Source organism: Mustela lutreola, chromosome 5, assembly GCF_030435805.1.
Source record: "Mustela lutreola isolate mMusLut2 chromosome 5, mMusLut2.pri, whole genome shotgun sequence".
NCBI lineage: Eukaryota > Metazoa > Chordata > Mammalia > Carnivora > Mustelidae > Mustela > Mustela lutreola.
The window spans coordinates 139082473-139098310 of record NC_081294.1 but is presented as its reverse complement, the minus strand read 5'-3'; the positions used below and the strand labels follow the sequence as shown (position 1 = coordinate 139098310).

The following is a 15838-nucleotide window of genomic DNA, read 5'->3' as shown; positions in this document are numbered from 1 at the left end:
AAAGAACAAATAATCCAATCAAGAAACGGGCAGAAGACATGAACAGACATTTCTGCAAAGAAGACATCCAGATGGTCAACAGACACATGAAAAAGTGCTCCACTTCACTCAGCATCAGGGAAATACAAATCAAAACCATAGTGAGATACCACCTCACACTGGTCAGAAAGGCTAACATTAACCAGTCAGGAAAAGACAGATGTTGGAGAGGATGCAGAGAAAGGGGAACCGTCCTACACTGTTGGTGGGAATGCAAGCTGGTGCAGCCACTCTGGGGAACAGCATGGAGGTTCCTCAAAAAGTTAAAAACAGGGCTACCCTACTACCCAGCAATCACACTACTGGGTATTTACCCTAAGGATACAAATGTAGTGATCCTAAGAGGCAAATGCACCTGAATGTTTATAGCAGCAATGTCCACAACAGCCAAACGATGGAAAGAGCCTAGATGTCCCCCAACAGATGAATGGATAAAAAGACGTGGTGTATATATATACACAATGGAATACAATGCAGCCATCAAAAGAAATGAAATCCTGCTATTTGCAACGACATGGATGGAACTAGGAGGTATTATGCTGAACAAAATAAGTCAATCTGAGAAAGTTAATTACCATATGATCTCTCTGATATGAAGAATTTGAGAGGCAGGGTGGGGGCCTGTGGGGGATAGGGAAGGAAAAAATGAAACAAGATGGGATCTGGAGGGAGACAAACCATAAGAGACTCTTAATCTCACAAAACAAACTGAGGGTTGCTGGGGGGTGGGGGTGGGATAGGGTGGTGGGGTTATGGTCATTCGGGAGGGTATATGCTATGGTGAGTGCTGTGAAATGTATAAGCCTGATGATTTACAGACTTGTACCCTGGGGCAAATAATACATTATATGTTAATAAAAAAAAAAAAAGAAAGACAGAAATGTGAACCACAACCAAATGCAATTTTGCTCAGGTATATGCGAAGCTAGTTCAACACTGGAAAATCTGTTACTCTGATCCCTCACATCACCAGGCTAAAGAAAGCATAGGATGGCATCAAAAGATGCAGAAAGAGCACGTGACAAAATCCAACACTCAGTACTGATAAAACACCCTAAGGAAACTACAAATAGAGAGGAACTTCCTCAACTTGATGAAAAATGGCCACAAAAAACCTACAGGAACAAGGTGAGGATATCCCCTTTCCTCAGTGTTTCTTCGCATCATACTGCAAGTCCCGGCTAATAAGGTTAAGATAAACAAAGGAAACAAAGGCCTGCTGAGTGGGAGTACAGACATAAAACCGTCTTTGTCAGCAGATAATGCAAAATATATTCCTAGCAGAATCATATCTATAAATACACAGAGAACAAACTGATGGCTGCCAGGGCGAGGGGGAGGGCAAACTGCATAAAGGAGAGTGGGAGGTAGAGGCTTCCAGTTATGGCACGAGTCAGTCATAGGGACAAAAGGTACAGCACAGGGAATACAGTGATGGGATTGTAATGGGCTTGTATGGCGACAGAGGGTATCTACACTTATGAGCACCGTGTAAGGAACAGAATTGTCAAACCACTGTATTGTACACTTGAAACTAATAGGACATTTATGTCAACTATCCTACAATTAAACAAAACAACACAACAGTGTTTGCCAGTTTGGCAGGAGGGAGAAGCAGAGCAGACAATTTTCAGAGCAGTGAAAGTCTTCTGTTGGATACTACAATTGCAGATGGGTGTCATTACACATTTGTCTAAACTCATAAACTGTAATACAAACACCGTAAGTAAATCCTAGTATCAACTATGGACTTTGGGTGATTGTTAATGTCGGTTCATCGATTTTACCAAGTGTTTCCCTCTGGTAAGGGATGGTGACAGTGGGGGGCTGCGTGACAGGGAGATCGGGGAATGCGGCAACACTCTGAATTTACACTCAATCTGCTGTGAACCTCAAAATGCTCTATAAGATAGAGTTTATTTAGTTAAAAAAAAATATGAAGGTGCTGTTAATAGGTGAGGGAAAAGAGAATAGTGTGTGTTTTTGGCTTTCCTGCACTCATCCTAGGAAAAAATTTTCCTATCGATTTTTAAGAAAACAAAATTCTGCTTTCTTCTGTTATATACCACATAAAAGAAACTCTCATTCTATTCCTTGGTTTTGTAAACAAGAGCTTGGAGCAGCAAGGGTTGCATGTTTAACAATCTCAAAACGTGTGTGATGCACTACAGTAAAATCAGTCCACTCCCGAGTGTGTTTTCCTATCAAGCCACTCAGCCACTCACCATTCCTCAAGTCCCAGTCCCCAGTTACAACTTTTTGGAGAATGACTGTAGAGATGATGCACAAACCTTTTCCATCTCGAGGGGGGGCTCCTTTGGCTTTAAAACTATCCACTGGGGCCTTTGTATCTGTTTCCAAAGCAATGCCTATCTGTATCTCAGTCTTGAACTTGGTGTATTTATTGCTCAACAACTGGTACCATTTTGGAGCCTGGAGAGTAAAACAAAACAAAACCACTTTAATCATTAATAGGCAATCAACGAGAGTGGGCAGCATTCTATTAGGTTCCTAATATATCCCCTGTCCTTCCTCAGTACTTTCTCCTCTTTTAAAATATTTTTCATTTTCCTCCAAAGACTTTAATCCTGCTTGGGAAGCTAACTGAACTTCCTCTTGGAAAAAAAAATAAGTAGTTTCTACTACCAATTTTCCATTTCCCTAAACCCTCATTTTTCATTTTCTCTGGCATACCTCTGCTGCCTGATCCCATCTCTGCTTTGTTCGGCATGTATCAAATGAGGCAAAAGGAAAGCTAGTGGTAACAAAAAAACACTAACAAAATACTAAAGCAGAGACCTCAGGCAGAGGGCTGGGTTACAAACCATACACTTGATGGAAACACAAAGGCTTTCTCACAGAATCAAGGATCCTTGATTATTCTAGTACTGGTGAGCAGTCTATAACTCAAGTCAGCCAGCGCCATCACGGCCCAGGACCTCCTGTTTCATTCCTGCAGGAGCACCACCGTCGTTCACGGAAAGACGCTCCGACTTTGACCACTGTTACATAAAGCCATAGAAGCAGGTGCTTTACAGATCAAAAGCAAAAGCTGCTGTTGTGTATCAAGTTACATGTGACACGTAAAAGAGGACTAACTAGGCCACAGACTTTAAAAAATCCACACCCAAGGTAAAAGCAAAAAACTCAAGAGTCTTGTGCTGTTTTTTATGATGGATATTTTATCATTTTAAGTATGAGCCTGAGGAAAGCATTTCAGCAACTCAAAATTTATGACCTATTTTTCTGTTACATAACTTAGAATAACAAATCTGGGTTTTTCTGTGTGGATGTTCATATATGGACAATTTATTTTGAACTTCATATATTCTACTCACCAATTCAAATATTTCTGCTAATAAACAGGAGAGAATAAGCAAGACAACATCCGGGTTTCCTAAAACTCTTAATTCTGAAACATTTCTCCTTAACAATGATAGAGATAAAAAACCACTAGGAGGACAAAGTGTCCTATAGTACCAGGAGTGGGGCCGGGGTGGGGGAGAAGAGAATGCCAAGAGCATTTACGGACATGACCTCCTCTTAGGTATCCTCCCCCTAAGAGAATTCACTTTCTCTGTAACCAAAGACACTGCACAAGTGTCTAGATCAAGTAGTAAAGCTAGTTAAGTAAAATATCAGGGGTACAATCATGGTTGCAGGGCTAAGACTAGAGAGAGAAAACTTTTTTCAGAAGTGGGTGCAGAGAACTGAGGAGAAGTATCCAAAGAGAAAGAAGAGACAGATTCTTTTTATTTTTTAAGATTTTATTTATTTATTTGAGAGAGAATGAGTGAGAGAGAGCATGAGAGAGAAGAAGGGCAGAGGGAGAAGGGACTCCCCAAGGAGCTAGGAGCCCGATGCGGGACTCGATCCTGGAAGTCCGGGATCATGACCTGAGCCCAAGGCAGTCGCTCAACCAACTGAGCCACCCAGGCGCCCAAGACATTCTTTTTTAAAACATTTTAAAATTTCAGTTTCTTCTCAAGGATTCCAAATTCGGGCTAAGCTAACTGGCCCATTTGTAAATATCATGGCTACCGCAGCAAAAATGTTGGTAACAGATCCATTTTCCTCACAGAATCCTAATTTAGGATTCTAGTCAAGAATAAAGGTCTTTGGGGCGCCTGGGTGGCTCAGTGTTTAAAGCCTCTGCCTTCAACTCAGGTCCTGATCCCAGGGTCCTGGGATCGAGCCCCGCATCGGGCCCTCTGCTCAGCAGGGAGCCTGCTTCCTCCTCTCTCTCTCTGCCTGCCTCTCTGCCTACTTGTGATCTCTGTCTGCCAAATAAATAAATAAAATCTTAAAAAAAAAAAAAAAAAAGAATAAAGGATTTCAAAAGACAAATGTGTGTGTATTTACCTTCTTATCTTAAGAGAGTTGTGAAAAAGGTTATCCAACAAAAGCTGAAAGGAAGCACTTCCCAAGTCAGTGACGTAAGAGATTTTAAGAAGATGGAAGAGACATTTTCAGTAACAGAAAGCACTGAGCTAGGAATCAAGATCCTAAATTCTTTTTCGGGGCGGGGCGGGCAAGTGAAGGCAGGGTGGTGTGGGGAGACGGCTGTTTCAGTCATCTGAGAGCACTTCACGTGCTCTGACAGCTCCAGGAGGAACACAAGGAGCAGGACCCAGAGAACACGATCAGAAGGCTACCACCACAGCCACGTTAGAAAAGCACGGTGGCTTCGGCTGCAAGGGCCATGGTGAGAATGGAGAAGAGTAGCTGGATCAGGAAGTGGGGCTGGAGGCCTGAAACCCAATGGAAAGGGCTACAGAGGTTGAAGAGGGGGGGTAGAGAAGACTCCTGGCCTTCTAGGCTGCACGCCTGGAATAGGAATAGGGAGCATTCACTGAAGGGAGCACCACTACAGGAGGCTTACCACTAAAAGCAGAGCTTGGCAGGTAACTGAGCGCTGAGCAACAGGTAACAGCAACATGACCAAACGTTCTAGCTCAGAAAGAACATTCTTTGAGAAAGACAGTTCTAGGTCAAAGAAGGGACCGAAACCTAAGAAGTGCTAATCTGGCTCCAACCCCCCCTTTCCCTGACCATTCAGGTCCATTATTCCACCACCTTTTCAGCAATCTGGTATCTACTAAAAATCGTCAACTAACAGAATCGGTAAGAAAACATCCAAGGCTACTACCTGCTTTGTTTCTTGAGCAGTCCTTAAGTCTAGAACAATGTAACCTATAGTCTCCTTGGCTGAAGATACAGGATCCAAGGCAAAACACTGTAGTTTGATAGGAGTACGCTGCAACCTGTAAGGTAACAACTTACATTAGAAATAACGTAGCTCCTGCTTAATTCTGAAATGATGTTCTGTTAGCTTTGAAAAAGCTGGTCACTACTATAAAGTATATTATAATTTTGTTGAATAACACTGTTTTCTGAAAAATTCAACTGACATTAATGATTAATTAAGCCTATTTATCTTTATACCAAGTAATATTCAAAACCACGTCAAAAATCTTGGTCTCCTCATTGGAGATGGTCTAGGACAGTGTTTTTCAAGCTTCTGTAATATGCAGAACTCTTTTCAAGTGAAAAACTACCATGACTCCTCAAGACTGATTTCAAAATATTTTCCTTTTACTGTCACATACACACATAAAACTACAAATATATGTATGGGCCTAAAGCTCTTTTTTGACTAAAATAATGAAACAACCTTAGGAATTAACTGCCAGAAAAATCACAAACTACTCCAGAAGTCATTAAAAACACAATTCGGATCTTCTCTAAGAACTGATTACCCTTCCACATGCCCCAAATAAATCCATGGGCTCATTTAGCCATAGGAAAAAACAAATTTCTTCTGACATTCATTTTTTAACTCTGCAATTTTATTTGCTCTAGTCCTAAGTCACAGCAATGAATGATTTTGTGTTTCCCAGAAAAACAAAAACAACAACAAAAAATATTTTCCATGCCTTTTAAAATACAAGTATCTGTCCTCTTGCCTGTTTCTAATCATCTGGGTCCATGAAATAAGACGTTCTAACTTTAAGCCTGTTTTATGTACTGATACCAAGTGTTTTTATGTCTAAAATCAAGTATAAAAATAAATCAATAAATAAAATCAAGTATAAAACTAAGTAGAAGGGGGTCTCTTCTGTAATTACTACATACATATCTCTATATATCGTTAGCAAACCAGGTCAAGTGTATAATAAATGAAGTGACAGAAATTACAAGGAATTCCAACCCTTATTTAATACTGGGTAAGCATCATCACAGCCCTTCTAGAATAGTTACTTCTCTTCTAGAGTATCTATTCTCTCAGAAATCAGGGGGTAGTTGCAGGGGGCAGTTGCAGAGGTTAGTAAGGTACCCTCCAGAGCTCAAGTGGTTGGGCTCTAGTGCTATCCAGCTGACAAGTGACTTCGCTTCTTGGGCCTCAGTTTTCTCACCTGAACTGGGGGGAAATCCTAACACCTGCTTCATAGGTTGTTCCGATGCTCAAGTGAATTATTATGGCCAAGTACTCTGAAAAATCTCCTGGCACGTGACAAAAGCACTAAACATTATTATTATTGTTACTATAGTAAGATAAAAATTTATTCACCTCTAGGAGCCCAGAGAAACAGAGCAGAAGGAACGGACAGTAAGAGTCACCTGTGCTGATGGAGGGCTTTCCTGTCGATCTCCCAGGCTAACTCGGTAGCAAATTCTGGCTGGTCAGTGTGCTCCACAGGGTCAGTAGCCAACTGCTCTCCATCAAACTTTGCCTCCACTACAAGCAGATGCTTTGGACGCTTGGGGAAATGGCGACCTGGAATAAAAGACCACACAGGTGAATTAAGAGCATACAAAAATCAAACATCATCTTTTAGCACATGGTTTTAAAAACTCATCTGCATCAGGCTGACTTAACATATTCCACTACCTACCTACTAACACGTACTCAGACGTACAAATTCATGATCCTTAAGAAAGGGATCGAACTGAAGACTACAAGTTGTAAATTAGTGCTTCTCAAAGGTTAACATGCATGAATCATCTGGGGACCCTATTAAAATATAGATTCTGGTTCACTAGGTCTAGGATGGGCCTGAGAGGCTGCATTTCCCATGTGATGTCAATGCTGTTGTCCTTGGTTCACCCTTGGAGCAGCAATGATTTCAGTGACATTTAGAATTAAACAATTAAAAATGTGATGCCACCAATTTTAGATATTACTATACCGGCTGTTAATATAGAAGAGTGAAGTCATCCAGAGAGTCAGGAAATAATCAAATAAGCAATCACCCATCAACCTTCATGTTAATTTACCTCTTAACATGGTTGAGAATACTCAGCCAATCAGCCAGAGAAAAGCAGTCACATGTATTCATTCATTCATTCAAATCTCAAGGACAATTTTGTAAATTATCGAATTTGGTACTGCCTGACTCTGTTCTTTCACTGGTTACTGAAGGCCCAGCACGTCCAGCAAAAAGCACTGCAAACAGGAAGCTGAAGAACTAAAGCACAAGAATCTTATCGTCCACCTGTTCACAAGTTTGGTGAGGGGCACTTTGGTGAGACGAGCACTGACGCCTATTAAATAAATGCATCCCAGCTGCTACTCACCCTGGCACAAACTACGTCGTATGCAAGGGCTCCGAGAGATCTTGATTGCCATCCTGTGACCTTCCACCTGAAGCTCTCATTGGAAACTCCCCGCTTAGCAGTCCTACCACATAGCACATGGCTCTCTCAACCAGCTATCAGAGAGGCCTCTCTCTGGACATCATTTTGAGCTGCTCTAAAAGATCACCAGCTTCCCCAAATGAAATCCATCAGTACCAAAAACAAAGATAGGGACGCCTGGGTGGCTCGGTGGGTTAAAGCCTCTGCCTTTGGCTCAGGTCATGATCTCAGGGTCCTGGGATAGAGTCCTGCATCGGGCTCTCTGCTCAGCAGGGAGCCTGCTTCCCTTCCTCTCTCTCAGCCTACTTAGGATCTCTGTCAAATAAACAAATAAAATATTTTAAAAATAAAAAAACAAAAAAGAGAAACAAAACAACAACAACAAAAAACCTTTATTTTCAGTCCCTCTACCCTAACTATAAGCTCCAACTAGCCTGACAAAAGAATATGTACTAGAAGGAACTGGTGCCTGCCTCCTTCCAAAGACAATACTTAGAGAACAGAAACCTTGTCTTTTTCATTCTTAGCATCCACTATATAGCCCCAGTTTTGCTCATGGTAATTTTCTTTTGAATATAGGGCATTTCCAGAGGTGCAGTCAAGAAACTGCAGGTAGCTCACTATAACTGAAGAGCTGGGAACAGGGCAGGAGAGGAGAGCAAACTGAAAGGCAGGCAAGCAGTGTGTCATAAAAGGCCATGAATCCTGTTCTAAAAAGTACAGACATTATCCTTTAGGACACTGAAGGATTTTAAGACAATTAGATTTGCATTTCAAAAAATCACCCTAGAGAGTAATGTGAGCAACAGAGATTCTCTGAAAAGGGGGGGGGAAAAATACCATTCACCAAACAGACTACTGAAAAGGTAACTACTAGAGCCTCAAAATAGGATGCTCAAAGTGGAGAAATTTTCATTCAGACGTTTACATGAAACCCCTAGTATTATTCTAAAAATAAAGCCAACAAAACTCGGGGACCATTTGGAAGGTGCAGATGGAGAAGGAACCCAGGTAGGTGAGGACTCTCAGGTTCTGGGCTTGAGGCAACAACACAGAGACGATGCATGGAAACACAAACAAAAGGAGAGTCTGCAGGGAGGCCCACCCTCCAGGGTCAGCCATATTTGTGGCAACACCTAACTGACTTCCCTAAAGCCAGGTTCCCTTCCCTGCACAGTCCCTGCAAAATTTGCAAATGACGCTCTCCTGCTTAGGAATATGGGCAGGCTCTCTCTTTTTTAGAACATTCCATCTAAACTCCTTGGCTTTCAAAATCCTCCAAGGTCTATTCACTCCAAATACGCAAGCTTATTTTACCAGAATATTCCTCAGTGTTCACCTCCCTTGACCCTGGGCATCCTGAAGGCCTCTCCACCATTCTATCCACCACACTTGCTCCATCATTGGCCTGGGTTATCTAACCACCAGCAAGGACTTTCTTCCACCCTTACTTACCGCTCTCAGTGCTGAAGCCGTCATCCCCACTCACCCCCCAAAACCTATATTTACGGCCCACATCCAGTACTTTTCATATTAGAAAGCATCCCAACATAAGGTGCCCTGCAGATCAATCTGATCTCCCCAAGAAGACAAAAGCCTGCAAGTTGGAAATGACAAAAGTGCCCTTTATTTTTGCCTTTTATGTTTGGTTTGCTGCCATGCTACAGGGCGCAAGAACCAGGTCCAAAAGCTTTTATTAACCAAATTACAAGGGGGATTCAATTCTCTGTCTTTTAACAATGAGTAATGAACAGTGAAAAATGCCCCAGCACTTTACAGTCTCTGGTCAGCCTTCTGTCCCACAACTTATTATAACTCATTCCCTCTCATCCCCCGCAACAGTGGTAGGCCTCACAAAACACCTCCACTGGTGGTTTAAAAAAAAAAAAAAAAAAAAAAAACCCAAAACCACCAGCCATTGCTCTGGCCCACTCAAGGCGACTGTTGTCACAATACTAGTAACTTGTCCTCACTCTCCCTCCCAAATCCTATGCCTCCCCTCTTTCTGCCACCTACTCCCCAACCACAGGAAATTTAAGCACTTGCAGAATATGCCTTGCTTTTCCATACCTGTAAGTGCTCCTTGCTCTTCTCTTCCTATGGAAAGCCCTCCCTTCCTTTAAGACCCAAATCAATGTCACCTCCGCTGGGAAACCAGTCCCCAGAGCTGGTCTTTCCTTCTTCCACGCCCTGAGGAATTACCCACCTTTCCCCATGCTCTCCCCTGAGTTTTTAGGGCTAGGGATCTTGCTTCCTTCCATTCCCAGCGCGGGGCCTGACACTCAGGAGGGCCTCCGATGAACAAATGCCCCTGATCCAACCAACCGCACTTCAAGCAACGCACGTCCGGTGGACCGTCTTGACAACTCCAGTCTTCTAAGTCCCGTACCAAGACCCGTAAAAAGGGAACGGCCTCCCGCCCGCGGTACTTCAGACCGCAGGAAATCTGCCCCGCGACCCGAAGCCAAGTTCTCACCAGTGGGGTCACCGGGAGGCCGCTGAACAGAACGTGCGTTGCAGGCACACTCCGCTCACAGATAAAAGTCATCGACAAGCTGCCTCGGATGGAAATCGTTTTTCCTACATTCTCTGGGGGCTCCGGCTCCTCACGCTAAATACCACGTATCCCTAATAGCTCTCGCGCTCCCTTGGGTTGGTTTTTAAAATCAATCGCTCCATCTATGAACATGTCCGGGGGGCGGCGGGGGCCGGGGTAGCGCGAAAGCAACGATTCTTAAGGCTAACCAAGCCTCGGTCGCACACCACGGTCACAGCTCAGCAAGCAGCAGCTGCAGAAGCCAGCCCCGCGCCGCTCACCTTCTAGGATGGACACGACGATGAGCAGTTGGTCGGACTTGGAGACCATGGTCGCGCTGCGCGGCCCGCAGGCGGGGTCTGCTTGGGGGAAGAAGGACCCGGGTGAGACGCGGCAGGCCCGCGACCACCAGCAGGGCTCCCGGCGGGGCTCCCACCGCCCGCCCGGGGGCTCCCGACCTCGGGACCCCGCTCCGCGGCCCGGGCCTGCCGCCGCCTGCAGCGCGCCGGGCAACCCGGCCCCGGGCCGCCAGCCCAGCCCTCGCCCTGCCCCGACTGAAAGTAAAGGCAAAGGTTGCTCGGCCGCCCGGCCCGTCCGCAGGGAGCGGCGAACCCGCCGCCGGAAAACCTTTTGCCGCCTGCGTTGCAGCTTTTCAAACGCCCGGGCAGCCGCCGCGGCATCCGCCGCGCCTCGCTTCCGCCTAGCAACCAGGCTCGCAGGCCCAGTGCCGGGGGAAAGCTGGAGGACAAAGGGTGATAGAGACCAGGGCAGTGGCGGATAGAACGCCCCTCCTTTCGCTTCGCCTCCTGCCCTTTTATGCTATGTTCCAGAGCCCTAGGGAGAAGACGCGGCCATTGCCTCACAGCGCCCCCTGCTAGCGGGACGGGGGAAGGCGGGAGCGTTGGCGGGACACGACTGCGCAGGCGCACTACTGCGGCCGACGCTTCCTGCAGGGCGCCTACGAGGAGCGTGGATGTGGTGTATTCTCGGTTTTTGCACCCCCAGACGCAACCTGGGAAATACAGCAGTGGAGATGGAGAACTCTCGCGGGCACACACACAGACACACGCACACACCCCCTCCGTTCAGATCCCCAGCGTCACGACTGCTTAAAATTAAGTCTGAACTGAAAAATCCCTAAGTAGGACGCGCACCGCCCCGCAAACGTTCCCGTTTTGGAAAACAAGTAGCGTTAATACGGTAATTACTGTAACTGCTGGCGGTGACGTAAACTCGCCGAGAATTTCCTGAACTTGAGAAATTACCCTGAAACAAAAACATTGTCACGTGGGCAGGGAAATTAAAAGTATAGGTTCTACGGCCCCCTGACGAGAGGGTAACTAATTAGCACAATCAAGACCCAAATTAAACAAAGCACATCCCCCCCCCCTCGCCCCGCCCCGCCCCGCCCCACAACCTTCGGGCTTTATTTTACTACGGATTAGGAATCCTCTGGAGGTTATAAGCTTGAAACTGAATCTGGTGTGGGGTGGAGGGGGTGAGTAAAGAGGAAAAAACAATCCCCATCCCACCGCCATTGGGTGGGCCTAAAAGGAGAGGAGAAGAATATGCACTTTGGGTTAGAGGACTTCGAAGAAGACCCTTTCCCTCCCCTTCCGAGCTCCCTGAAATGAGGCATTATGCAATATAAAACCGAAGTAATGATCTACTTTGGGTTCATCGTCGAACAATGCATTCTTTTGTGTAAGATGTCAAACAGATTCAAAAGTAGATAGAATGATAGAGTGAACCAGCAAAGACCCAAAACATGGCTTCAACGATTATGATTGAAGACCCATCTTCATCTGCTCTGTGAATTTGGAGGAAATCCTTAACATTGTATCAACTCATCTCTTTAAATATGTACCTCTATGGGCGCCTGGGTGGCTCAGTTGGGTTAAAGCCTCTGCCTTCTGCTCGGGTCATGGTCTCAGGGTCCTGGGATGGAACCGGAATCAGGCTCCCTGCTCAGTGGGGAGCCTGCTTCCCCCCTCTCTGCCTACTTGTGATCTCTCTGTCAAATGAATAAATAAAGTCTTTTAAATAAATAAATATATAAATATGTAACTCTTAAACATAGTATATCTTCCTCAACCTCAATTGCATAAAAAATTTAAAAAACAATTCCTTAGGGGCGCCTGAGTGGCTCAGTGGGTTAAAGCCTCTGCCTTCAGCTGGGGTCATGACCTCAGGGTACTAGGATGGAGCCCCCCATCGGGCTCTCTGCTCAGAGGGGAGCCTCCTTCCTCCTCTCTCTCTTTGCCTGCCTCTCTGTCTACTTGTGATCTCTGTCTGTGAAATAAATAAAATCTTTTTTTAAAAAATCTAATACTTAAAAAAAATTCCTTAAAACCTTTAAGTGCACACTCTTCAAATTTCCCTAATGATCTAATAATTACTTTTCAGTTGCTTCGTTCAAATCAGGATTCGAAGAGGTTCCAAAACACAGTGTATTTGGTTGATCTGTCTTTTGTGTCTATTCATGTAGAGGTACTCACTTCCATTTTTTTCTCCCTCTAAACTCTTCATTAAAGAAATTGGTCATGTACCCTGGGGAGTTTACCACAGTCTAAATTTTGTTGATACCAGAACAATGTTATTATTGAACACCTCACCTGTTGAGCAGTCTAATGAAGATGTCCAGTCCAGATTGACAATACTTGAGATCAGCAAACAGATCAACAACAGTGAGCCAAATACAAGCTTATTATGGTGTAAACACTATTTAGCTTAAACCCTAGACAAAAGGAACCAATCTTCAAAGCAAAGAATGATTCTGGAAGTCAGAGTTTGGGACCTAAATCTACTATCTTATGTTAGGTGACCTTAGGCAAGTCACTAGCCCTCTGAGCTTAAATTTCAGCTATACAACAGTAGTATACATAATTTCTTAGTTCTGGACTTAAGTGTAACAAAGGGCATTTATTTATTATCTTTTTACATGAACAGTAACAGACCTTAAGTTACTAGATGTACAAGAACTAGGAGATTGCCATCAAGATGTCTCATTGTTTTGTTTTAGGATATTTCAGGCTGAAAAGCTAGATTGTAAACCACCACTGAATGTCAGAAAATAATCTCAAATCAAAAAAGAAAACTCTGACAAACCATTAAAATTAACCAAGAAACTCTTTCACATAGTAAAATTTTCATACAGTTCCTTCTATCTGGACTCTTTCCAGCAACATTTATGGCCCAAGACAGGAAGGATCAGGAGCGCTGCCTCTGTCCGTTCCCTCTTCTTCCCCCTTCTCACCACACAAACACACGCACATACACACTCACACACACACACACATGCACTTATTACAATTTCAGACAAACAACATGAGCACAGTAACTGAACACCTGTGATGTCTAAGAGCATGGTCCAGACCCTGACCTTCCAGACCCTGACGTCCCCCTTCAGGCAGAGGGAAGGAGAGTGGAGGCAGTAACTTCTACTCACTCAGCATCCGCATGACTTGACTTCCAGCCCAGCATCTGATATCATTAAACCTGGCAATGAATTTGGGTGCCCTTACTCCCCTGAAGAAGGGTCACTAATGTCTATGGCAAGAGAGGCAGGGTAGCCCAGTAGTGAAGAGCCTTACCGACCTGTCTCCCAAGTTCCACTTTGTGACCTGGCCACGTCTGTTTTCTCTGAACCTCCGTTTTCCCTTCTGTAAAACAGGGATAATAGGTGTTCGTGAAGATTCGTTGGCGTTACTTCAGGGAGATGAAATCTCTGAACGCGGCAGCCATTTTGATTGTTGATTTGGACAGATATATCATTGTGTCATTTGTTTTTGTTTTTTTTTTTTTTTCCTTCTGGTCCTGCAAAGAAAACCAGCTTTTTTATACTCCCTCAGTTTGGCCTATATTTATGTTCTAAGGGTGATGTACTCCTGAAACAGTTTCTCTCCCTGACTCTTAGGAAAGGCCACAGCAGGGCGCTCCAAAGTCACACACTCGTTCAGGTCAGGCAGGTGCTAGTAACAGTGTCAGGTGCACAGAAGCAGAGCCTGGTGCCTGCCCAAAGAGCAGCCCTTCCCAGCCCAGCTGCTTATGGCCAGGTAATAAAAGTCAGGCTTTCTAAATTTCCATAAGAAGCTAGAATGACAGAAATCAAGAGTCAGACACTTAACCAATGGAGCCACCCAGGTGCCTCCCTCATCTGATTTGTTTTTTTTTTAAAGATTTTATTTATTTATTTGACAGACAGAGATCACAAGCAGAGAGGCAAGCAGAGATAGAGGGGGAAGCAGGCTCCCTGCTGAGCAGAGAGCCTGATGTGGGGCTCAATGACCCTGGGATCATGACCTGAGCCGAAGGCAGAGCCTTTAACCCACTGAGCCACCCAGGCACCCCCTTCATCTGATTTTTAAATGCCAGTTATAGCGGCACCTGTTGTCTGACTCTTTTTTTTTTTAAGATTTTATTTATTTGAGAGAGAGAGCATGAAAGGGACGAGGGGCAGAGGGAGAAGCCGGCTTCCTGATGAGCAGAGGGCCTGATGTGGGACTTGATTCTGGGACTCCAGGATCCTGACCTGAGCCGAAGGCAGTTACTTAACCAACTGAGCCACCCAGGTGCCCTGTTGTCTGACTCTTGATTTCGGCTCCAGGCATGATCTCAGGGTCCCTAGATGGAATCTGCCTTCTGTCTCAGCAAGAAGTCTGCTTCTCCCTATGCCCCCCCCCATTGCTTGTTCTCTTTTTCTCTCTGTCTCAAATAAATAAATAAAATCTTTAGCAACAATAAATGCTGGTTATTAATTTCAGCTAAAAAACAAACGAACAACAGCAACAGCATTACAGGAGCCAACCAAAACTTCTTTCAATCACACTTCAGTTACCTCTGGCATTAATTCAGGAAGGTGGTTCTAATGGGTATTCCTGAAGGGCAGAGAAAGGACAAGAGTCAGGAAAGGAGACAAGATCACCTCCAAGTGGGAAGGAGAGGACTGAAGGACAGTGTGCTGGGGAACCCCGTTGCACTCCTTAGCAGAACCTTCAGAAAGGGCAGAAGCGGAGATTAGCCCTGTGGGATCCCCAGGAAATGGAGACCATAGCCCCCCATTTATCACCCTTGGCACAAGTTTTTATGCCCCTAAATTGACACAGAATCAGAAGACTCACTAGATAAGTCAGGAGACCACAGAGGCTTGGATGATAGACAACTTATCAGTTAAGAGGAAGAGCAAAACCTCCTAAACCCTCCACAAATATTTGCTTCATGTAAGAACCCAAACACCTTTGCACAACATTTTGTGCGTGCAGTGGGGAACCCCAGGAGCGACTGAGACTGACTTTCTGCCTGACAGGAGAAGCTTGCAGTCAAATGTAAGCATCAGAAGAAGAGCAACATTCCTTGCTCTCCCTTCTTTGTGGAGTAAGCTTCTGGAAGTTCCTTTAGGCTGGGACGGGGTCTGAGGTACCGAGTGGCTCTGCCTCTGAGGGGAGGCACAGAGCAGAGGGTGGGAGAATGCCTCCTACTTCACAGAGAACAGACAGAGCTAGAGATATTTCTGCAACTGTGGGTAAGGCCTGTAGGCCAACCGAATTTGCTTTAGAAGGAGGAGGCCATGAGTAGAGCAACGGCATACTAGAAGCAGCAGCCTTTTGAGAGGACTTCTTTTTATTT

At 44.8% G+C, this 15838-nt stretch overlaps 1 protein-coding gene across 4 annotated transcripts in view; it reads right to left on the bottom strand.

The window, feature by feature from the left end:
- Positions 1 to 10955, bottom strand: part of CEP120 (centrosomal protein 120) — an 82164-nt gene extending 71209 nt beyond the window's left edge. For 2 of the 4 annotated variants that reach the window (XM_059175738.1, XM_059175741.1), the window contains exons 1-4: positions 10495 to 10676; positions 6661 to 6817; positions 5189 to 5303; positions 2331 to 2472 (exon numbers count right to left, since the gene is read on the bottom strand). In XM_059175738.1, coding sequence (XP_059031721.1) covers positions 2331 to 2472; positions 5189 to 5303; positions 6661 to 6817; positions 10495 to 10543 — 463 coding nt within the window. In that variant the 5' untranslated portion in view covers positions 10544 to 10676. Of the gene's footprint in view, positions 1 to 2330; positions 2473 to 5188; positions 5304 to 6660; positions 6818 to 10494; positions 10677 to 10840 lie in introns of those variants that run through there. The other 2 variants (XM_059175740.1, XM_059175739.1) reach the window with 2 other exon arrangements.
- Positions 10956 to 15838: the final 4883 nt, after the last annotated feature.